At 46.4% G+C, this 24,081-nt stretch overlaps 1 protein-coding gene across 3 annotated transcripts in view; it reads right to left on the reverse strand.

The window, feature by feature from the left end:
- Positions 1–70: 70 nt before the first annotated feature.
- The window catches only part of samd11 (sterile alpha motif domain containing 11), a 51,847-nt gene continuing 27,836 nt past the window's right edge, over positions 71–24,081 (reverse strand). For 2 of the 3 annotated variants that reach the window (XM_085145039.1, XM_085145038.1), the window contains exons 5-13: positions 19,526–19,618; positions 15,200–15,364; positions 10,025–10,178; positions 4,843–4,958; positions 4,591–4,669; positions 3,705–4,483; positions 3,089–3,222; positions 1,871–1,981; positions 71–1,611 (exon numbers count right to left, since the gene is read on the reverse strand). In XM_085145039.1, coding sequence (XP_085001165.1) covers positions 1,336–1,611; positions 1,871–1,981; positions 3,089–3,222; positions 3,705–4,483; positions 4,591–4,669; positions 4,843–4,958; positions 10,025–10,178; positions 15,200–15,364; positions 19,526–19,618 — 1,907 coding nt within the window. In that variant the 3' untranslated portion in view covers positions 71–1,335. The remainder of the gene's footprint in view (positions 1,612–1,870; positions 1,982–3,088; positions 3,223–3,704; positions 4,484–4,590; positions 4,670–4,842; positions 4,959–10,024; positions 10,179–15,199; positions 15,365–19,525; positions 19,619–24,081) is intronic. The other variant, XM_085145040.1, reaches the window with a different exon arrangement.

A 24,081-nucleotide genomic window follows, 5' to 3' on the forward strand; every position in this document is an offset into this window, starting at 1 on the left:
CCCTGCAACCAAGAGAGAAAGTAAAAGTATCTTTGGAATTCCATCTTGAGGGCTAATTTTAATACATATCATCTACTACATTAAAAGTCCTATAAATATTTTTGTCCTCATATTTATATGCTGAAGTAGCATTCGAGATTGGAGCATACGTTTTTGTTTTTTGTTGTCGTTTTTTTTTAATATTACACTTTTTTTAAAAAAAGGGCAAAACAAAAACTCATGAACAAAAAGTACCACCAAAGTTCAGCAAGTCACTTTTTTTTTTTCTCAGTAAAGAAAACCTTAATCGTGCAACTACATTTAACAAAAAGTAAAAGTACCACGTATGTAATCTTCAGGATATTTTCATCTTAAGCATGATTCTGTACAATTTTGCATGTTTTTCCTACCTCCCACAGTAGTCAACACAAGCGTACAATGACATAAGGGGTACAAACCACAGCTGCTATTGAGGCTTCTCCATTTCTTAGCATTTTTTAATCCTTTGTTTGTCAGTAAACGGCGGCTCTACCTGTGTCATCTCAAATAAGAGTCCCACTGAGTGAGGCACTAAGCCTAGCATTCCCCTGTTTGACCGTTAATGCAAAAAGAAGCGCAGACACGTTGTGAAACATGGTTTCAATTCCACATATCCGGTCATCTTTGGTATCGGGACAGCGGAATGCATAGTTGCAGTGATAAGAGAGGAAGCTGGTCAGATCTGGTGCTGCTCAGCATATGTTTCAACTCCAGCCTCTAGAAGAAGAAAAAAATAACCAAAAAAAAAGAAAAACAAACCAACATACAGCACCACGCTGCTGTTTGGCCTCGGGGAAAGGGGCGAGGAAGAGGGGAGGGAGGGAGAAATGTCTCTTTTTTAAATTCCTGGGCTTTGCAGGGTTCTGGGTGAGAGCAGTCAGAGATGCAGAGACCAGAGAAAGAGAGTGAGCGAGTGAGCAGAGCTTCCTCCAGCCCAGGAAGGAAGGAAGAGTTTCCGCTAGCGTCTGACTGTCTGACTTGCAAGAATGTCGCATTTGTGGCAGGGCTTTGCTCCATTTTTTTGGCAGGCTTGCTGTGACCAGCTGTCTCCTTTTTCTCTGTCGCTTCACGTCTCTCCCTTCCAACCCAGTTTCTTTGGATTCTGCTCGGCTACAGCCCCTGCAGAGGAACTCAGCTGATTGGTTTGTCGGATACGGTCCATACTGTCCAGTTGTCTCTTTTTTTTTTATTCAAGTCTGTTATTTTCCCGTAAATTTCAAAAGGTGAAGGTATTGAGAGGTCAGTCTGCTTCAAGTTACACTCCCCCATCCCCATTCATGAGACTAGTCTTCCATTCTCACCCCTTCCCTTACACTCCTATGAGGGGGTTTTGGCCTCGTATCGTCCTACCACGTTGCCGTTTTCCTGCTTGGGGGAGGAGCAACCCGGGGTGGGGCCGCTGTAAGGGGAGGAACTGCTGCTGGTGGAAGTGGGTCGGTGTGGCACAGAGAGAGAGAGGGGCAAGGGTGTGTCAGATGGCGCAGTCAGGGGGTCCCGATCGCGCTCTGGGGGTCGCAGGGCAGCAGAAGGTGGAAACGGGAATGCCAGTGGGAATCCTGTCATGTAGAAAAGCCTGCCAACGCGGCGAGCCACCTGAGGAGACGAGAGGAGATCACATGACTGTCAGTACAGCCTGTTGAGCATCGGGTTATGGACTAATGTGTACTGAATTTAGAGAGAGAAGAAGAGAGGCTGAGAATGTGGGGCAGGCTAGTTTAAGGGAATCAGCTATACTATTCTAGCAGTTTGTCTCGGTCCTACAGACGGGAACGCACACTCAGACAAACACGGGTCCACTTGATCATACACAAACACACACACACTCTCACACGCGCAGGTCTGCGAGGTGTACCTGTGAGCGGATCTTGAGTGCGGGCCCCAGCTTTAATCCCATGGTGTTGAGCAGGTGCTCCTCAGTGAGCAGTGGCAATGTCTCTCCATCAATGGCCTGCTCCCGAAACACCTGGCGGAGACACAGCCTCTTCAGCCACAGCCCCGACACACACACAGAAACACACACAACCCTACACATTCGCTCACACGAACACTACAGAACAGTGGGCTCTATTCCAAAATGTTTCATACTCATTTTGAGAACGCAATTGAAGATTATTAGGAAACATTTTTGCGATATTGATGATTCAAATTGTAGAGACTGTAGTCGTTTATCATTTTAAACATCGTAATGTTGGGATTGGGATGTTTTCTATGCCATATGTATATACGGTTAGCATTTATTGTGCAAAAATGACTCCAAAGACTCCAGCTAAGACAGCTGAAGCCAAATTATGGTGTCTATTTTGTTCCTTATCAGTTCCCTTGGAGTCAGGACAGCAGCAAATCCCTCCCCATACACGTCTCTGACTCCAGAAATGTTGCTCTGGCCCTCTTCCACAACATGTCTTTTGTCTCGTCTCCTTTCCATCACCCCCAACTGCTCACAGCACATACTGCTCTTCCCTGAGCCTGGATCTGCTGGAGGAATCTTCCTGTTAAAAGGAGGTTTTTCCTTCCCACTGTTGCCAAAGTGCTCACTCATAGGTTATCATTTGATTGTTGGGGTTTCTCTGGGTTATTGTAGAGTCTTTACCTTACAATATTAAGCGCCTTGTTGTAATTTGGCGCTATATAAAATAAGGTGAATTGAATACCTAGTCCTAATATTTTACTCGTTTCCATTTTCCAATGATGAGAACCTTCTCTGGATAGTTCATTTTGGAACGTCGCACAGCCTGGATTAACACACAAAAGCACGTTTCATTCACACAAGCTACACCTACATGCACTTTAAGCTCACCGTCATTCACACAAACGTGGCTCAAACTATTAAACATGACCATGCTCTCTCATGCATCCACACACATTCACAAAAAAAAAAAAAAACCTTGAAAAAGCTGCAGGTTTACTGCTTCTACCTAAATATAATGAGACGCCTTTGACAGTACTGCAGTGGTTTTGGGGTTTGAATTATATCTTAGTACACTGTTTTTCCTCTATGGTTAATAATCAGCCTGCCCCCGGCCTCCGTCCCCTTCTCTCTCTCTCTCTTTCCTGCTCTCTACGTTCTCACCTGTGTGTATTCAGCACATCCTGCCAGGCTGCTTATGAAGCCGCACACATCCTCCACACTCCACTTGCTGATGTCCTCCACAGGGTTTGCTGTGGCTGAGTCCTCCCCATCCATGAAAAGACCTCCCAAAGAGCCTGAAAAAGCAGCAGTGGGTGAAAATGATGTGTCAATATATATATATATACACACACCAGGTACAAAGGTGCTATTTGTTTTAAAATATGTATTTTTTTGGTTGGTTTTAAGTGTCTTTGGCTCTGTTAACATAAATAAATTAAGTAAACTAATAGATATCTTAAACTCATTTAATAAATGACTGTTACAGTTTCCTTCAGGTGCTCATTGCGACTCTTCTTATGCTTTCATAAAGTAAACGTGCCGCTTGCTGCCATGTCATCCCACTTTATGCCTGCAAACCAACAACCCCCTCAATCCCTCCCTTCTGCCCACGTGGCTGTGCTGTTGGTGGCGTGCATGTGGGTCACCCTGGGGTCAGAGGAAGAGGCCCTAACAGGGAGAGGCCTCCACACTAGAGACACGCACAGAGAGTGATTCTAATGGATTTCACGTGTCAGCTCTGAGCTGTGTGTCGTGTGTGCGCGTCTGAGTCTCTCACCCGTGTGAAAATAAGGGTTGGCGTAGGGGAATCCGAAGGGAAATGACTGGGCATGAAGAGCAGGTAGCGGTGGCAGGAACCCTGGTGGCAGGTGGTACTTGAGATCGGTTTTGCCCAGTCCAGTGGTAAAAAGGTGGCGACTGGGGGAGTCTGTACCTGCAGAACTACAAGGGGCGCTCAGCCTGCCTGAGCGCTCTACAGTCTCCTTGGCACTGTCACACACTCCCTTGCTGCCAGTGTCTTTACCCCTGTCCTTGGGTTTACTGCTGGACTTGGCACCGACTCTCTCCAGCCTCTCGTCGCACATCTCTGTCTCGCTGTCTGAGTCCTTCATTTCCTCTTCGTGCACTTCCATGTCTTCCTCCCTTCCTCTGTCCTCTCTTCCTTCTCTGTGATCCCCACTATGGATTTGCGTCTGGGGGACCCTGCGGGCCATCTTTCTGGATTCGGCATCTGTGCCAGCAGTAGAGCTCTGCGGCTGGGTGTCTTTGGGTGTGGACGACGCCCCCGGTTGTTGCTGTTGTTGGTGGTTGAGTGTTAGGAGGGGCGTGGTAGCCCCGTGTCGAAGCACCAGCATTGCGTTCGTGCGGCGGGCCAGTTCCTCGCGGAGAGGATGGCCCTCTGGGATGTCGTGGAGGCTCCGCAATGCTGGATGGTCGAGAGGAATTCCAGGAGGTAGAGCCCCCAGAGGGTCAGAGCCCAGCAGACGTTGCTGTTGCTGTCGCTGGTGGAGATTTTCCAACTCTTTCTGTCTCAGCAGCTCGGCTGACATCTCAAGTCTGCGGCAGCGAAACACAGAGAGGTTTACCACACAGTCCAAACGCTTCCTAAACCCATATCCTAATACTTTTGATGTCGGCTTTCATAATCACTTTATTAAACACACCTGGCCAGGTTCTGCTTTCTCAAGAGCTCCTGTTGGCGGGCAAAGAGCTCTGCTTGAGCTGGCTGAAGGAAACCGTAACCTGTAACAAAAACAGCACAAATGTAACAATGTCCCAAGTTTTGGAGGAATCTTTGAGTTAACATGTTACAAACTAAATCAAAGTGGCAAAAAGAAATACTAGGGTGAAAATTTTATTTTCTTTGCGTGTTGTGCGAAAGTATCCATCTGGCCTTGGAATTACTTATGACTCACCGGGGGCTTGGCAAAGAGCAGAGGGCATGCCAAGGAAAGGAGGCCGCAAGTGAGGTCCTAAGGCGATGTGAGGAGCAGTTGGAGGGGACAGTAGGGGTGGAGGATGGGACATTTCTCTGTGGACACAAATTAAACAAAAACATCAATCTCAATTTTACTAAATAGGTTGAAATAACACGAATGTTCGGCACACGCGACTTCCTACGTCAATGGAACAGTTTTCACTTCACATTTTGATTTTTTCCCTCTCTCTTCTCAGAAAATTTCAGCTGCTGCTCTGTGTGTCTGTGTGTGTGCGTGCGCGAATGGTGCCACACTGCCAATGTATGCAGTGTATTTTTATCAGTGGTGCTCCAGAGGCCCTCATGTCGCCCCAGCGCCTCATCAGTCTTGTCACGCCGCAGCAAGCGCCGCTGGCCATTGCTGTACCCTGGACTGCAGCCTTTCCTTCCCCTGCCGCCTCACACATACACGCCACAACTCCAGACCCACACACATAATGAGGGCTGAATGCACAATGCCAGTGTGTCATGCTCCGACAGCTGGGGCGGCCCCTGCGTCTTGACCGGGGCCACGGGCTGAAGGACCTTCTAATTAACACTCATCCCTCCTCTCCCCTTTTTTCTGTGTGCTCTTCTCCCTGCTTCCCTCCCTCTCTCCAGGCTGCATTGAAGCCAGTGAAAAGATGGAGCGTCCTACAACCCCTGTTTCTGAAAAGGCCTCTCCATTATTGGCTTCGTCTTTTGTCCTCTTTGAGGGGGAAAGGTGCCTCTCACCTTTCCCCCTCTTTCTCCATCTCTCCCTCTGTATTACCCACCTTTTTTCTGTTCTTTACTCCCTTCTCTCTCCTTCTCTATGACCTCTGAAAAATCTGTCTGCTCTCTACTGTTATTCCTTTTGCCTGTTTATTTTTATCTCTCCTCATCCTTTCATCTTATCCTGTTTTCGCCTTGTGCATCACTTCCCTTTTTCCCCTCCCTTCTGTCATTCTCTTTCAGTTTGGCATGCATCCTTGGGGGCGCGGGAATATGGCTTCTGAAGCAGCACGTAATGTGTGAAAAGTGAGGCATGTGCACTTTGACCCACTGAAGGCGTCAGAGTGTGCGAGGCTTTGATCCCGGAGTGGATGATGATGCCGCCCGCCTGCTCTGTCTCTCTACCCTCTCTCGAGCCTTTTCCAGGGCCTTTTCCTGAGCTCAAGCTCGAGCTTCTTTTACCCACACGTCTCCACTTCACTCCCCTCTCTCTGCTCCCCGAGCTGCTGCAATCACACCAATCAGAGCTCAGCTGTGCGCGACTGCCGCCGCACAAAAGCATACACGGGAAACAAGCTGAGGAAAACAACAGAGTCAAAACCAACACTGGGACACATGCGACCGCAAATATTGTTTTGCAACCGTGTTCAAATTAGCCAGCGCCTGCATGTCTCCCGCCTCACTAAATGGTGAGGGAAAAGAGTGAGAGAGCGAGAGAGAGAGGGGAACTGTGAAGAGGGAGGGCACATCTACGAGAGCTGGTGGATGAGATGGGGTGGTGTGGGAGGTGTGAGGTGGCAGAGGGAGCACTGAGTGGGTGTGTGTGCTGGAGAGGGGAGGGAATGGGGGGGCGGCAGCATTCATCGATCGCCTCCGCCGCTGAAATGTTAATGCTAATCGTATAACCGCTCTCTCCGGCGGTGCCTCGCACTCCAGTGGCAGCTCCAATTAATCTTGGGTGAGGGCTGTGGCGCGTGACCCTGGAGCCGCGAGCCGGGGCCCCGCTAGCCGCTGCTTATGTAATTACACCGCCCAGTGTGTAATCACCTGGCCTAATCCCTCAGGGCTAGCAATTAGCCTTCCGACGCGCAGTTCCACTAGGCTACGTTAAGGCGCCCCCCCCCCCAACCTCCCCCCCGAGCCGCCCGACCATGGCTCCCGCATGCCAAATTCCCATCACCCCCCCCCCCCCCCCCCTCTGATATTCCCCCTTTCTTCTTCCCTCTTCTTGTACCGCCTACCCTTGCCTAGCGTTAGCCCTCAAATGAATAACGGTCAATTAAAGCTGCATGACTGGGGCTGCCAGGCGTCTGCGCCACCATAATTAGGCCTAATCACGGGGAGAGAGAGAGAGAGAAAGAGGAGAGGGAGAGAAGAGAAGGAGTGTTTGTCTGACACTCCCCTCCACTCCCTTCCTTCATCTCTCCCTCTCTTCCTCTTTTTATAGGAGGCAATTTTGAGGGAGGAGTGGCAGACATTAGTCGTTTTGCTCTGGGGCTGTGTGTGTGTGTGTGTGTGTGTGTTGGGTGCTCCTACATGTGTTTGTGTGTACTTGTCTGTTTTTCTCTGTGTGGTTTTATTTTCTCTTTTTTTTTTTTGCACCATCTTTGCATTTTGTTGGCAAACCACTGACATGCTATAAAAAGATGAGGCAAAAAAAAAAAAAACTCAGAGACTGAAAATAGGCAGACTCACAAATGCAAGGTGGACTCATAATCAAGCAAAACTGTATCGCTGGATTCTCTCTTTCAGCCTGTGTGTCTCCTGCCTGCAGTGAGGCCAGGGGCTCCTGGGGAATTCAGTGGTGTGTGGCGACCTGTCAGAGTGGCGACAGCGGCCCCGTCCCACAGCAGCCCAGGCAGTGTGTGTGTGTGCATAAGTGCGTCTGTGTAAGTGTGTGTGACAGGGCTGCCCTTAATGACTGGAGCGTGGGGGGATTAGGAGCGCCGCGCGGCCGCCTTCGGCTCCTTCTCCGCAGGAACACATTTACACAGGAAGCTCATTAAAATGGATGAGGCTCCCTCCACGCTTGCGCTCTCTCTCCCTCTCCCACCCTCCCCTTATCTCACACTCTCCCGATCTCCTCACTCCCTATTTTTGTTCATCTCTCTCTCTCGCTCTCTCTGTTACTCCGTCATCTCGCCATCTCCCATCTCCTCTCTTCCTTTTTTGCTTCCCTTTCTTCATTCCCGCTTTATGCTCCAATGTCCCCCCCCCCACACACACACTCTCTTTACTTGTCTCTACCCCTCCCCTATTTGCCTTGCAGATGCTTGGTGAGCTTAGTGCCATTTAAGGCCAGACAAATGGAACGCCAGGCTCTAAGCCCATCGAGCGGCCCTAATGATTTGTTTTTAACAATGGGCCCTAATGGGCCCCAGGTAATCAATGATGAGGGGTCGATGGAAAGGTGAGCCACGGAGAGAGTTAGGGAGGAAGAGAGGGGAGCGCTTCCATCTCTAACTCACTCCCTCAGCCTTCATTCTTCATTTTATTGCTGTTATTATTATTTTTTTTCAATATACCAATTATCTCCATTTTAATTTTCTCCTCACTTTTGCACTCATTCTCTCTGCCCCCCTCTTCTTTTTACTAGTTCTGTTTATTATATGGGGATTTGGTACAACCTCGCCTTTAGGCTTTAGAATTGGTCCATTTAGGGCTGTGCGATATGACCAAAATCTCATATCTCGATATAAGAATTTTATCATCCCGATAACGACATAAATCACAAAAATTTAACATTTTCTGTAAATTCTGTGAATCTCGGGCAGCTCGTCTTGCGTGAAGTGTTTCCAGCTGCGCGTCATGTAGCTGGAGTCGAGTGTTTTAACCGATGCATGAAACGATACATTTTTAGACATAAGTTGTAACGGCCGCCGTTTTCTTTGTGAGCATTTATTACACGGCGTGCTGCGTGGAAAAGCCTGTTCTAATGTTTGAGTCTAAGGTTTATTTTTTAGCACCTGGCGGCTCTTTTTTAATTCTCATCCGTAAATAATCTGCTCTTTCACGTGATTCGGTTTATTTTGAAAAGTCTCAACAGGATCTTGAGCTTTATTGTGAAAGGTTTGTGTGGAACATAAACAAGCGGACATGCGATGCTATTACCGTCGTTGTTGCTAACGACAACGCATAAAAACAGGCGCTTGTCCGTCCGTAGTGTGGTTATATAAAATATAAGAGAAAGAGAGAACTTTAAGAAATTAATATAGCCACTACAGTGACCATCAAAACCATGAAAAAATATTGCCGTAAACAGTTTATTTTGCGACACCACGAAACAAACGATAGCGTAAAATGAAACAGACGTTTTTATATCGTCATCCGATATATATCGTTATATCGAACAGCCCTGGGTCCATTTGTCTTCTCTTCCTGTACTACTGCTTGGACAATAGCACAAGTGATAAACAGATTAAACTGTTTCACTGAGGGTTAAACAGAACGCACAAGCAGGGCAGAGTGAGGTAGAGACAGACAGACGGATGGATGGAGGTAGGGTGAGGCCTAGTTAACTCTCCCCGGTCCTGTGTGGCTAATTACTCTGTGTGCTGTCGGAGAACAGCCGCGGCTCACTGAGTACATTCACACTGCACCACTGGCCTCTCTCACACACGCGCACGCACACACAAATTAGCAGACATATTCACACAAACAAACCCAGATTCAATCCGCATAGATGAGTACGCATGCAGACCGCCAGCTTGAAAAATGGAACAAACACATGAACACTCAGCCTCTCCCCCCCCCAATCTTGCCACAACACACACACACTATATACACCCCCACAGTCTCCCAGAGCTGCACCACACAGCGCCTGGCCGCTCTGCTTCCTGCTTATTTCCCCCTCCTGCCCCTCACCAACCCCTCTCTGCCTCTCTCTCTCTCTCTCATGCACACACAAGCGCACACACAAGCGCACACACCCTGCTGCCGCACCGCCGGCCCATTATCGATCCCCCGCCTCTCCCCGCGCCACATAAATAATCGACAAGCAATTACCCGCCCACTCCCGCTGCCCCTGGCTTTGTTTGGGAGGCGCAGGGGCCAGCGCTTTGGGGGGGAGGGAGGAAGAGCTGGCGTGCAGGCGTGCAACTCCACAGTGGTAGCCAAGAGGTTATTGGATCCTCAGTTTAGCCATGTATGTGGAAATGCACACGCTCACACAAACTCTGCAGCACACAGGAAAAGCCAAATATGAGATCAGATCTCGCTGAGGAAGGTGGGGGTGGGGGTGCTATACAGTGCTGTGTTGATGCAAACTGGCAGGTGATTAACTCCAACTCTTATGGTATGAAGTTATATACATGTGCCAGGTGGATGCAGGTGTTAGGGTTTCTTTTTTCCTAATAATGAATAATGCGGGTATACAGCTGGTTACGGCAGCGCTGATGCAGACACTGACGCCGTGCATCTGTTTTTACCTGTCGGTATAATGTGCGTCCCGATGCTGCGGCAGGCCCTGCTTGCGTCTCTGGCTGGATGAAGAAGAGCTTCCCGCCGAGGGCAGGTGAGCTTCTAAGGCCACTGGATTCCTCACCGCCGCAGCCAGCGCTTCCTGGCGAGCTCGCAGCATGTCTGCATTACGGAGCAAAGGGGCAAAACAGGGGAAAGCACGGCAGGAGGAAAAGAAATGAGATGATAGTGTTGATGTGACAAAGATGGGATAAATATGAAAGAAAAGATGGATCGGAAAAGAAAGAGGATGTAAAGGGAGAAAGGGAGATGAAGTTTAGCATCCAGTTGTATTTTACTGAACATTTGTAAAAACATAATTCAACTAATTACACATTTAGCTGCTAATATTTGGCTTTTAATATGTGATACAAGTTATTAGAACAAAAAACAGAAGCGGCACATGCTCTCAAAAGTTATTTATTATCCTGTAGTGATGGATTTAAGGGTCAAGTATGCAGGCAGCTTATAAAAACACCCAATGAGTCATTCAGAACTCCACTCGGCCTCATTCCACCTTTACACTGAAATGATGGAATTTCTTATCCATTCATCTACATATACAGATATCCACACAGAGTTTAAAGCCATGTGTCTTGCTTTGGAACTGAGCTGACCCCATTTAAGTGAATACGAGAAAAAGATTTGGATCCAGGAAAAACATGAAAAGTAAAATTTCTGCTATTATTTTTTCTGATATTTATTTAAAAAAAGCCTGCTGTGCAAAAAGCAGCACAGTATGTGCAGAGTGTTTTTACCCCTCACAGCCACCACCACCGCGCCTTCTCCCTCCATCTCTACCTGCCCTCTCCCCTGCACCTTATGCCCTCCACCTCTTGCCTCATTCCATCTCTTTCTTCTCTTATCCCCCTCTCCCTCTCTTTCTTTTCCTCCCTCTCCCAGATTCTCTCTCGCCCTCGAAGGAGAAGAGGACTCATCATTATCAAGCCAGGCCAGGCCACACCAGGAGACATGGCTTCTAATGAGAGAAAAATCCATCCTGCTCTCTCTCTCCTCCCTCTCACTCTCTGCCTCAATCTATCCACCCCCCCCCCCCCCCAACCCTCCACCCCCTCCCCCAACTTTTTTTTTTTTTTTTTAATTAGACAGATCCCTCGGGAGCTAGGGGCCATTTCCGCCGCCGGTACGGGTGTGATGTGTGTTTCTGTGTGTCTGCGTGATTTAGGTGCTTACGTGTATGTGCCCGGCTGTGTGTGTGTGTGTGTGTACACGCGTGTGTGCGTGTGTTGAAGCAGTTGAGCGGGCGCCGAGGTGGGGGGGGGTGAAGCGACAGATATTAATGCGGCCTAGCTCCGGTGTATCGATCTGTTTGCTGCGCCAGGCCGCGAGGGACTCTGCTGGCGGCAGACAAGGGTGTGTGTGTGTGTGTGTAAAATGGGGGGGAGGAGGATAGGGAGGGTTGTGAGAGATAAGGGAAGGATCAGAGGGAACTGAAGCCCCAAAGCGCACGCACACACACACACACACACACACACACACACACACACTCTGTTGAGCACTTGCATACAAGGTGCAGTGAAGACAGGGTAGGATAGTTGACCTCTATAAGTTTCCTTTGGTCGCAGTCCCACCTCCACCAATTATTTTGTATGTCTGGCTCAGTTAAAGGTTTTACTTTAGCAGTTTTGTTAGTCTTTAGGAGTACCAAGCGCCCAACTGAGAACGAATGGTCACAATAAAAGCTGCAGAGACAAACAATCGCACCATGCTGGAGACCAAGGAGCAAACACACCAACTTTTAGTTGCTGTTTAAAACAACAGTTTGGCCGAGGCAGATGACACCGAGCCATAAATGTTTCCAGGGGAGGCGATGAAACACTCGCCGTTTCCATGAAAGTTCATTAAATTACTAATGTTCTAAGTATTTGTTATTTATTTATTTACTAATGAGCAGCAGACCAGTGTTTTGGTTTCACTGTGATGAACATTAATAAATTTTCAGACACATTGTTTGTGTTTTTGAGATCCTACACTTCCCATCATGCTTCTCATTAGACTTTTAACGGAGTCCACAGGAACCAGCCGGACATTTATTTTTAAAATATGAAAATCAATCTTAAAACCCCCAACTATGATTTCCCAAAAGTAACTAAGACCTTGAATTTGACAGGTGTAACAGGTGATATACTCCCTTAAATCGACACAGTACAAGCCTTATGACCTTTGCTTCTCTGTCTATTATTCTCTACATGTCCACTCCATGGAAGCGATGCATCCCTTCAATATTGGGTCCATATTTTCTCTCTCCCTTCCTCTCTCTTGAATTCTCTTTCATGTGAACTGAGAGCAGCGTGGTCACCTGGGGCTCTAACCCTCTCTCTTTCTCTTTCTGTGTGTGTGTGTGTGTGCGTGCATGTGTGCATGTGGACAGATTAGGTGCTCGGACTCAGAATGTTCCCCTCTAAAACTCTTGTCTCATGTTGCAGCTGCTGGCACACAAGAGGAGAGCCCCTCTGACTACAAATTAGAGTCCTAATTGCAGATGGACACACACACACACACACACACACCTCTTTCTTTGCATGAGTTATTTTGGGAAGTCCCAGTTTGTCGTTCGGACCCATTCCACTTATCCCTCTTTTGTGCCATCCCATTTTTCTCCCCACCACCATTCCGGGAGTTGGGCCTAAATCCCCTCAGTTAAGCCGGGCTTTCCTCAGCACGAGAATACAGGGGAGCGCTGCGCTGATGCAGCTTGGCCGGCCCCGTGATGGATTTGGTGGACTGGCAGGTACACAAAAGCCAGCATCTATCCGCTAAAGCGCACCATACACCAGAAAATTAAGCATCTTTTCAGGAAGAAGCATTTATCAGCATTTAGCCAGTATCATAGGCTTATGCAGCTGTAAATATGCAGCATGTGCGCTCATGCTGAACGTCCTCGTCCTTTGACCAAACGCACTGCTTGGTTTTTTTCACTTTTTCGGGATGATGCTAGAGGTGTTGCGCACAGCTCCACATTTCGACGCCGACTGAACTCCAAGAGACAAAACAGGAGAAGACGCCCCCCCATCCCACCCCTCCTTTCACTTTCATCTGGATCTCTACCCCCACCTCTCATTTTCTTTTCTCTCTTCTTTACTCTCCTTTCATCATATGAAGAGGGAGGGAAAGTCCTCCTGGCCATTTCTACATCCCTGCCTCCCCTCCACCTCCACCCCCAATTTCAACCCCCCCCCTCACACCCACACCCCCAATCACTTCTTTTGGTACTCTTCTTTTGCCCATCAGGTCCAGAGAGAGAGAGCCTCTCACACAAAACGTTGCAACTACACATTTGCGTGCACACACATCTAGACGCATGCACGGAGACTTGCTCTTCACCCCCACCTCTCCACGCACGCACACTTTCATTTTCTGTGCCCCACACTTCAAACACATGAAAGGATGCTCTGCGGGGACCAAGGCTAAAGGGAGAGTTGGCGGTAAGGAAAAAGGAGGAGGAAGAGGGGAGGTGGTATAAAAGCAAGCATGAGAGGCAAATGTATAGGGGAGATGAGGGGCCCCGGGGGGGGGTGGGGGGGCGTAGGTGGTTAAAGAAGAGGGTCACGGGGGCCTCATTGGAGACCAGGTCAATGTCAAGGGGCTCGCTCTCGCTGAAGTGATTCACATCGGCCTCTCAAGAGACAAAACAGCCGTCCCTCTGTCCTACATCCTAAACTGTTCACAGTGTGGTTCCTAACAAGCGCCACCTGTTAATTGGAGAAAGGGAGGATGTGGAAGCAGTGTTGTGTTTGGCAAATAAACCTGTAAACAGCCAGTGGATTTATAGAGAAATATGGAAGGGTGGCTGTCAGCACTAGCGAAGCCTGCACTGCCCGTGGCTCCTCAGCCACTGACAGCATCTAACACATAAACAGGAGTGTGCTATGTCACAAGGAAATTATCTTTAAGTGATGGCTTCATTTAGTGTGTGGCAACTGTAACTTGTTTTATATTTCTTCCTCGAGGAGAAGTTATTTATTTATTCTTCCCTCATTTGTGCTCCTTCTTCATTTCCTCTCCTTAGATATACATTTTTTTCCCTCTTTACCCGTGCCTCTTCTTCTCTGCACAAGTGCTCGTCGCATAAAGAAAGCATATTTGCAGAATAAAGGATAATGTGGAAACTATCAAATGATTTGGAATGTGGAAGTGAAGAAAAGGAAGCGAGTATTTCCAGAGCGCTTGCCTCAAAACCGATGAAGCTTCTGGGAAAGGAAGCCGGTGATCAGACTTAGCCCAGGGCCATAAAACCCCCAGATATTTGCCTCTAAACTCAATTAAAGCTTTTATAGGCTTCGCCCCTAGATTTGTAACCAGCAATTAAAAATCATTACTAATCAAATAAAAATAAAAGCTGCTCAAACTACAATTTGGCCCAAGCACTGATTGGATTTATACTACTGCAAGAAACTCGTGTGTAAAAAAAAAAAAGAAAAAAAAAAGACACTGGTAGGAGTGAATGTTACATCCTATAGAAAAAATGTGAGAAAAATATTAACATTTCACGCTCAGCGACGAGAACAAGAAGCCAACGTATCAATCTGTAACAACTTTTCTCATTTTCTCTCCTCCCAGCCCATCAAACTCCACTTTCCTCAAGATAAAACTGGGGAATTTTATGTCTATAGAAACTCAGTGAATATGTGACACACTAGAGGTTTCCTGGGTGAGATTTAGAGGGTTGGCAGGCAGCCAATGAGAGCTCCTGGATCAATCATGGCGTTGATGCATGTGAAGGCTTGTGGGTGTTGTTAACAACGGAGAGTCGGGGTGGTCAGAAATCACCCTGAGTGACACTTTGACACTGGGTGGGCAAGCACCGCAAATAGAAATGTCAGCCGTCTCAGTGGCCGGGGTTTCACAACGGCAGCGGCGTGGCACGGCGCTACATGGTAGTGTGAACACAGAGCTGTACTCCAGGGTTACCAGGTAGCACTGCACCTCAGTGACTTAGCGACAGGTGATGGAGGAGGGTTATTTTTGTTTTGTTTCTTAAAAGATGCTTGAATTAAAGTGAACGAAAAGAAACCTCTAGATCTTTTATGTAAGAATTTCTAAATCTACTATTAAGAATTTAAAAATCTGTGGAGTGGGGAAAGATTAGAATCAAATAGCAAGACAGAGCTTTGTGTACTGACCGTGACCGGGCAGACCCATGCTGCTTGCTAGCTGGTAGAGGCGTTGCTGCTGCTCCTCGTAGGACCCTTGCTCGCTGAGCGCTGACATCATGCGCCTGTAATGTTCCTCAGGGCTCATGTGGCCGTGGCTGCCGCCTGCCTCCACCCCTGGGCTCTGGGAGTTTTCTGCAGAAAGGAGGGGAGGGATTAGTGGTTGTCAGTAGCAAACTGATCGGGAAATTTCTTTTAACTTGATCTCCAGGCTCTGAAGCTCTCCCCATAAATTTCTATCACCTCAGTGGCACACGGGGTATTTATAGGAAGAACAGTCCACATTCATTTGCATGTCACGATTGTGTAGAGCACGCCACAAGCAAGAGGTTGCATGAAATGTAACACTGTTAGCAGCCTCGAAGCATTAGTGGCTCTAAATGGTAACCAGAGGTCACAGATTTGTGAAATTTTGCAGTTCAACAGCTAAAAAGCCGATTCAACATCAGACACACGAAGCACTGCTTTAACATTACTGCGAACTTTATTGTCAGATAAGAAATAGTGATTCAAACCTTTTCTAGTTAAAATTTGATTTCAGTTCTTAAAGGTACTAGACCCTTTGAGAAATACCTAAATATTAAACATTTTTTTGGTCGCATTTTCTCATTTTACCTAATAAAACAACTATAAGTTTTCTGCATATGTTAAATATGAGTCAGAACATGTGCTTTCAAAGATCATGAAGGTCCAGTGGACTGGAAGCCTCTTCACATGAAGCTACATGCGTAGAGCCATGCATTGTTAATGTTCAGAGCCTGACCCCATCATGAACTCACAATTTCTCTTACACAAAAGCGCATCAGTAGCTCCGGTAACACTGCAGTGATGAAACTTACTGTATATAATGCAGACTACAGAAAACTCAACAGTACAAAACAACTCTCGGCTTCGACCACTGTTAGTGTGGGTACGTGCGTGTGTAACACCTCTCCGTTGTGTTTAGGGTGTTGCGAAGACAATGCGGTGTATGATGTCTATCTAGCCGTCAGTCCCCCATACTTAATCTCCCTGCCTTTGACCTCCCTCTTCCCCCTCCCTGTCAATAGTAACATGATCTAAGGTAAGAACGGAGGGGGATATAGGAAGGTGGTTAGGGAGTTAGAAAAAGGAGACAGAGGATGAGGTGGAGGAGGGAGAAGCAGAGGAAAGAAGCAGGGGTTATTTTTACCACCCTCCTCCTTATTGAAACCTGAGTCTGGCCCCAGGCAGGCGAGCAGGAGTGGCGCTGAGGAGCGGAGGTGGGGTGGAGGTGGTGAGGGAGGAAGCGAACACGCAAGCATCTCTGTCTCCACCGACAAGCTCCAGCTAATCCACCCAAGGTCCTCGAGTGTTTGTGTGTGCGTCCGTGTGTGTGCGTGCGCAACTAGTCTGTGCCTGTCTAAAGTTTTCCTGCTCTCTAAACACGGCAGGGGGTGCCGACTTTGCAACTGAAAGGAAAACAGACATCATTTACACAGTGGTATCCAATCTCTCTGGCTCCATCCACACACTACCCTCACAGTCTGTCTCTTTTAGTCTGTTCTCCACCTGCATTAGTCATTAAAAGATCTCTTGTGTCACCACACTTGGAGGCAAAAAGATGTAACTTAGCATAGATAACACACAAATACTAACCCACATACAGGTGCCGCGTCAGGCTTTGGGTGTGGACGCAGCTCAAGGTTAAGACACGGGATCAGCAATGTTTTGACAAGGCTTAAATGCACTTTTCTGGACAGCTGGCTGCACGCACACACACACACACACACACACACACACAGAAACAGAGTCTGCTTTATCAGTTTTTCTTGTTTCAGTTTCAGTTTGTGCATGTACAGCAGAGGAAGAATGTATGTATATATGCAAAGCACATACAGAGATTGTGTTTTTAAAACCAGAAACCTAACCATACACACTGTGAGAGGCACAAAAACACAAACTCAAAACACACAAACCTCCATTTGCCTTAAAAGGAAACCGAGCCAGAATACACAAACACACACAAACACACTATTCTCAACCAATAACAAACCCATGCATCTTTCAGAGACAGGGTTGTGTCTAAGTAAGACGATAATGGCCACGAATGAGCGCTTCTGTACACAGACAAAGAAGAAAGAGGCTCCAGGCAGGACTGCAGTCGCTCAAAGGTCACCTGGTGGCCAAAGGTCAAAACAGGGATCACGCCGAGCTCGACGCAGCTCAGTCTTACATCCGAATTACACACAACTGCTTTCACTCATCTACATTTTAATGCATACTTTAACCCCCAGAAGATTTTATTAGTTTGTCAAATAAGAAGTGCAGTGTATGCACAGCGCTTGTGAGTCTGCAAAGATAAGATGTGTGGTGAGCTGCCCTCGGGTTTTGCCTGCTGTATAATGCATCAGTCAGGAAGTCTTCGTCAGGAGCCCAGAGGGACAGACTCGGTGGCCGTTCCAGCTCCACGCCGGGCGCCTGGTTTCACACCACACGAGGGAGATATCAATAATAGAGGACAGCGCCCGGATTGCAGCACTACAGAGGAGCACCGTCTTACCAAGGTGTGCCTTGTCAAGGTCCGTCATTTACGCTGTGCTAATTTCACCTAGAGAGCAAATGCTCATATGAGTGTGTCTGCCTGAGGATATTACTGTACACATGTGTTTGTTTGGAAGATGACAGACGGGACAGGCCATGCCCTCAAATCACAGTTTCCATTCATTTTTTGTGGAGCACACACATATATAGAGGTGATCAATGTTTGATCTTTTTCAGGGCTAAAAATGAAACTCCTAAACGGTTTTCATTTATTGATACTAAATCACTTTGTAAGTAAGAACTTTGTTTTTTATTTGACTATTTATTCGTTTTTGGTGGCACCCTCTAACGTGTGCATATGTAGGAAGAAAGGTTATTATCGTTAACGAAAACTAACGAAATAACAAAAACTAGAAGTGTAAAAACATTTTCGTTAACGGAAATAAAAATAAAAACAAAAACAAAAAAAGGAAAACTAACTAAAACTGGAATGAGTGTTCACAAAACTAACTAAAATTAACTGAATTTATAGCAAAAATGTGTTTAGTTTTCATTGATGTGTGCGTGTCATACAAGAGTCAAGGGTGAAAATGAAGTTTAGTTTACAGATTTTTTTCTTGCTGTGTCTCATTATGCCAGCAGGTGGCAGCACGTTAGTCGAGTCGTCTGTGTTGCTGCTCCGTCCATGCGCAGAATCATGTCAGGAAAAGTTGGGAGCCAGAGTCCAATTTGGAATTACTTTGAATATGACTGTGTTTTGGAGAAAGCAAGTGTCTTGTAGTGGAAAGAGACAAATTATGAGGGACATTTCTAAAGGGAAAAAAATCCCACAAACCTTAAAGTGCACTTGAAAAGCTCACACAAGAAGGCTAACCTAGCTTACCTTGAGAAGGTAAGGGAGCACACTCAACCCTCATCCCCAGAAAACAGAAGCTAACCCCAGGCAAGGCAGCGTGATGCATCCCGAGACAACAGGACGGGGATATCTACACAACTGTGTGAGTCAATTACCTTCAAAAAGTTTATCAATTCACTTGAACCAAAATTACGAACACCCGGTGCTGCAAGAGTTAATAGTCTCATTGGGGCCAAGATATACGTTTTATAGTTGCCTGGTATCAATGGTTGTTCATCTGCCTTTATTTATTTATTTATTTATTTAAAGAACCCATAGGTGGGAATGTGAGTTGTCTGTCTCTGCGTGTTAGCCCTGCAACAGACAGGCGACCTGTCCAGGGTGCAGTATGGTAGCTGGAATAGCAACACACCCAAGGATGAGCAGAAGAGAATGACTGATATGATGAAACTGGGATTTTGTTACACTTAATTATTGCAAACACAACTAAAACTAAACTGAAACTAAGGATTTTCAAAAAAATAAAAACTAAACTAGCAAACAATTGGTAAAAACGAATTAAAACTGATATAAAATTGAAAATCTGAAGTCAAAACGAAATAAAAATAAAAACTAATGAAAATTGCAAAACTATTAAAACCCTGGTAGGAAGAAAGGGGGACGAGATGGCTGCTTCTACATACTCCTCTATCTCAACCAGGAGCATGTGACACACTGAGATCTGCACATCATTTGCTCTGTGGGCCTCTGTGACCTGTAGTCACCCATAACACCTTTCTCTGCAGGGATGTTTGCATGTATATTTGGAGAAACATAATTTGGGGTCAACATTCTGACATTCACCAGCGGCCGAGTCAACTTCCATCTTTTCTTTTTCTTTTTTCCCTCAAACAGTTTCACACATCTGTAACATCACAACACGCAAATACACTGCCTACCTTTGGGGGATACACTGCGTAACTTCTTGCTTTCAGAGGGACACTCGCTGCTGCTGTTGGGAGAGAAGCTTCTCCTCTTGCCTAGAAGGTCATCTGTAAACACACACGGAAACCAATCAGAAACAAAAACCAGAGTAAAGACTCGATATTGCCGCTCTCCTGTGTCTCTACCTGTGTGCATGGTGGCTGCTTTGGAAATGGTAGAAGAGAGAGAGACGCGCGAGTGAAAAATAACCAAAGAGGAGGAGAGAAAGATGAAAAACAGAATGAGTGAAACAAGGCACGGGCATCTGGAGAGGTGCATATTCTGTCTGTCAGAGAAAAAAGAGGCCCTGCACTGCCGTGGATGACGAATCTGCCCCCCCTTAGTCACGTGTTTGTTTGTCTATCTAAAGCAGGGAGGGGGGCTCGGTCTCTCCGTGCCATAATCTCTTTCCAACAGTCTGTCCTCAAGTGTTATCACCATCCTTCCTCTCTCTTTCTTCCTTTTTTCCAGATGTTGAAGCAAAACCCTCGGACTGAACTAAAGTGCACGAGATCCTCTCAGAAATACCGCTCAGCTGACGTCATGTCTGCTTCACGTGTTCTTATTTTAATTTTCGTTTTTGCACCTCTACAACAACTTTTGGTGACCTCCCATAAACCCTCATGTCTCTTCATTTCTCCGTCCACTTCCTTCTCTCGTTAGTCTCATTTGGGTGTGTTTGAACCTCAGGAGCACCTCACTCTCACATTAACACCTCTCTGGCTCCTCTTCTTCCTCCCCGTTGTCCCCACCTCTGCCTCTAGAGCTGCTCCCCCCCCCCCTTACCTCTCCTCCCCTCTCATCTCTCTCTTCCTTCCTTTCCCATCCCATCACCTCCCCCCCGCCACCTCCCCTACAAACACACCTCAAATCAATACAGGCCTTATCAGAGAAGGAGGAGATGCAGAGCACATCGCACGCAGCGCCGGCAGGAAGGAAGGAGGCGTTTGTCATTGCGCGCTCTCTCTCTCTTTATTTCTACTTCATGCATCTCTGATTTTTCTCCAACTCTGTTTCTTCTTCCACACAGACAGCCAAACCCATCGCAGTGACTTCTTCTTCCCTTCGTTCCACTTTCTCTCTTTCCCATCTCAATGCATAGTTTTCAGGGTGAGGCGAGTTCCCCCCCCCCCCCTCTGCTTTTTCAGCAAAGCAATTTTTCATCATTTGCACAGCAGGTGTAAACAGCGCGGAGAAAGAGCGAACACAGAGTAGAAATAAAAACACGTCGTCATCATCATCGCAACACCCACGCAAATACAGTTAGCTCCGCCTCTTTCCTGTGTCCAGCATTAATATTGCTGGTGGTACGTGAGAGTAAAGCTGATATGGTGTCTGAGCTCTGACCTTTAACCTATTGGCCAAACTTGTGCCTGTTCCTGTCTGCAAGGGGAAACAGAGGAGGGGAAAAAACGGATTTAGACAGGACTCTGAGGATTTTGCTGTGCTGCTAAAGGAGTGCCGGTGTTGATGAGAGGGCGAGCGAGCAAGCGGGAAAGGATGAGAGGGAGGAGGTTCACTAATGATCCGGTGTTTGATGTTACCTCTCAGGTCCTGAGGAGATCCACTCCCTATACCATCCGAAAGAAACAGCAAGAGGGGGCGGGGGGCACAGGGAGTAACGCTAATGGACAAGTGCATGCATACACACAAACTGGATGCTTTTTACCATTTCTACTTTTTCTCCAATCTCTTTTATGATCTCTCTTTCCGTTTTTCTTTCTTTTTTTCAAATCTCGCTTTGGTACTTTTCTTTCACTGGTCCTTTCAGGTGAAAAAAAAAAACGAAGGTCTCCATCTACCCTATTAGTGAAATATTAACAAAGAGAGAGAGAACCCCCATTAGTTAAAGCCCCTCTTCTACCAAACACACACGCACTTAGACCCACACCCAGAGCCTCTCATGATCAAACACACTTGAGTCGTCTCTTGAGCCGACCTCACTCAAGACACTGCGTCTCCTGAGCGAGTGCCCGAGGGCCCGAGATTTGAGGGCGGAAAGCTTTTAAAGCCAATTAAATGGGGCTTCTTAGAGCACCGGCGCTCCCTTTTAATGCCAAACCCTGAGCTCTGCTAGCATCTATACTAACCCTTTTACTCCCACTAACACAGCTTACAGTCAAGTTTGCTACCTTAGGCCTTTCCCTATCACCTGCTTGTTAATATTGCGAAGGAATTAGCAGTCGTGGAGTCAAGAGTTTTAGTCCACCTTCAAGGCTGCTATTTTAACTGTCAAAATACAGCAATTATTAAGTGCAGACAGCGTTTGCTTCTAATGATATAACCCCATGTTTTAGCTTTTCTTGGTCAACAGACAATCTGCAGTCTTGCCTTTTTTTTCAGACGTGTATGTGAACACACCATGTTCCAGCCTCTTCCTCAGTTCCTTCTTGCTAGTTAACCTCCTCCTTATCTGCTGTTCCTCCCACTGAGAGAAAAGATAGATGAGAGCTGAGGGATAGAAAGAGAAAGAGGAAACAGCAGGACCTAAACGACTTCTCTTTCATGTGACACCAGCAGGGCGAATCATCAGCCAGGAGAACCCTTCCTCTCCTACTCTTTTTTTTTTTTTTACCCCTCTTCTTCCTCAAACTTTAGCCCTCCTCCTCTCTTCTCTCCATCCTGTGGAGCGCGTTGACAGCTCAGACAGCCAGACTCCTTAATTCCTCTCTTACTCCGTTAATCTGTCATCTTTATCAGGCCGAGGAAGGGGAGGGGGAGGCGGCTGAGTGGAGGGAGCAGCTTGGGGGGGGTGGGGTGACAGGCGGGGACGTGGGGTGGGCCGCCAGCCGCAGCCCCCCGATCAATCTCCACATTACAGCTGACAGAATGGTGCTAATAACTTATTGATCCCTCCTCCGTGCGCCGGGGCCTCCGCCGGCCCTGAAAGCCCTGGCATTGATTGGCTTACGGGCCGATGCAGCTGGGAAAGGGCGGTGTGGTGGTGGTGGGGGTGTATGAGAGAGGGTTGGGGGTGGTTGATGGAGTTGGCACGAGTGGAGGATGCACCACAACAACATGTGCAAATGTTCACCAATAGGAAAACTGCCACAAAAAGTGCTCGTCTTTCTTATATGATGGAAGAAACGGAAAGACGGACAAACAGAGCCAGAAAAAAATGACAAAAGGAACAAAAAAACCCCAAACATCTGACCTTAAAATGAAAATCTGTGAGTGTGATATTTTCAAGAGATCATAATTATGTAACCGAATAAAACCAAAAGTAGTTTTTGTCTTTGTCGTCCTCACTGCCTTCAGCCGGATACAGTCAGTCCCTTCTCGTAGGAATCCTCTGAACAGGTGGCGTTAGACGAGAAGTTTCCATCAGCAGTACCAGTTTGTTTATAATGTTGGTTATGACAACCACTGTGACAGTCACCCAGAAAAAAGTTTTTTAAAATTACTAATATGTAGGCATCGGTACACCTCACTGGGTTGAGTAGGCAACCCATATAGCAAAAGACCACTGCAGAGTGCTTTGTTGTCTACTCTGTTTCCCGAAATAACGGCTACAAAACTAATCTGACAACTGTCTGTCCTAATTCTATGGAAATACCATTTATTTTTGAATTTCCTTTTAAAAAGTCAAAAGAAAAAAAACATGACAGAAATAACTAATTAGAATTAAAAATAAGTTTGATTAATAAATAAAATACTTCATCATCCTGAATCAGGAAACAACATATAAAAAGGGGAAAAAACTATCAAGAAACATTTATATATAATATTGCATAAGTAGATTAAATATCTGAAAAAAAATCTGTAAATGGAAAATTTCTCAATTAAACTTTTCCAATAAGGTTGTTCTGAATCCAAAAACGATGTCTAATATCTTCTGTCAGTCTTAAATGTATTGCTTTCTTTGTCAGATCTTTCCGTCTTCCCAGCATTCATCCGTCTTCTTCTGCTTACAGAGACTGTTCCTAGGCAACAGTTCGTGCCCAAATATGCAAGCTAATATTCCCATTCAAACAACGCGCAATTCGCAGGTTATTAAAGGCAATTAAAGATTTAAAAGTGCCAAGAAATATTTCTGTGACGCACAACTCGACCGACTGATGATTTTGCTCAAGTGTAACTTTGCACAAGTACAAGCAGAAAAGAAAAAAAACAATAAAAAAATCCCAAGATGTCAAAGAACAACTACAGAAACTACAGGGTTTCTTTTAAGCGCCCAGACAGGAAGGACAAAACTATTTTCACTATTAATTCAACTATTTATTTTGTCATCTTGAATTCCACATCTTGACAGAACCATCCGCATGTCTTTTTGAGAAACCACGAGAAAGCGTTTTGTTATGGCAGTGCAATTACATCCCTGTTAAGCTGTGGGATGTTTTAAAATATTTACTATCCACATTTCCCCTTTTTAGCCGCTGTATGACAGAGCTAATATAAGCACACATCCTGGAATGTTTACTTTGGGGGCAGAATTGCCTTTCTATGCTAATCATGTAATAACTAGCTGGTAATACTTTAGAAGCAATCCTCGCTCACAATCAGTTTGAAAGAAAAAGGCCTTGCACAAACA

The sequence above is a fragment of the Neolamprologus multifasciatus genome, chromosome 20 (assembly GCF_963576455.1).
Source record: "Neolamprologus multifasciatus chromosome 20, fNeoMul1.2, whole genome shotgun sequence".
NCBI classification, from domain to species: Eukaryota; Metazoa; Chordata; class Actinopteri; order Cichliformes; family Cichlidae; genus Neolamprologus; species Neolamprologus multifasciatus.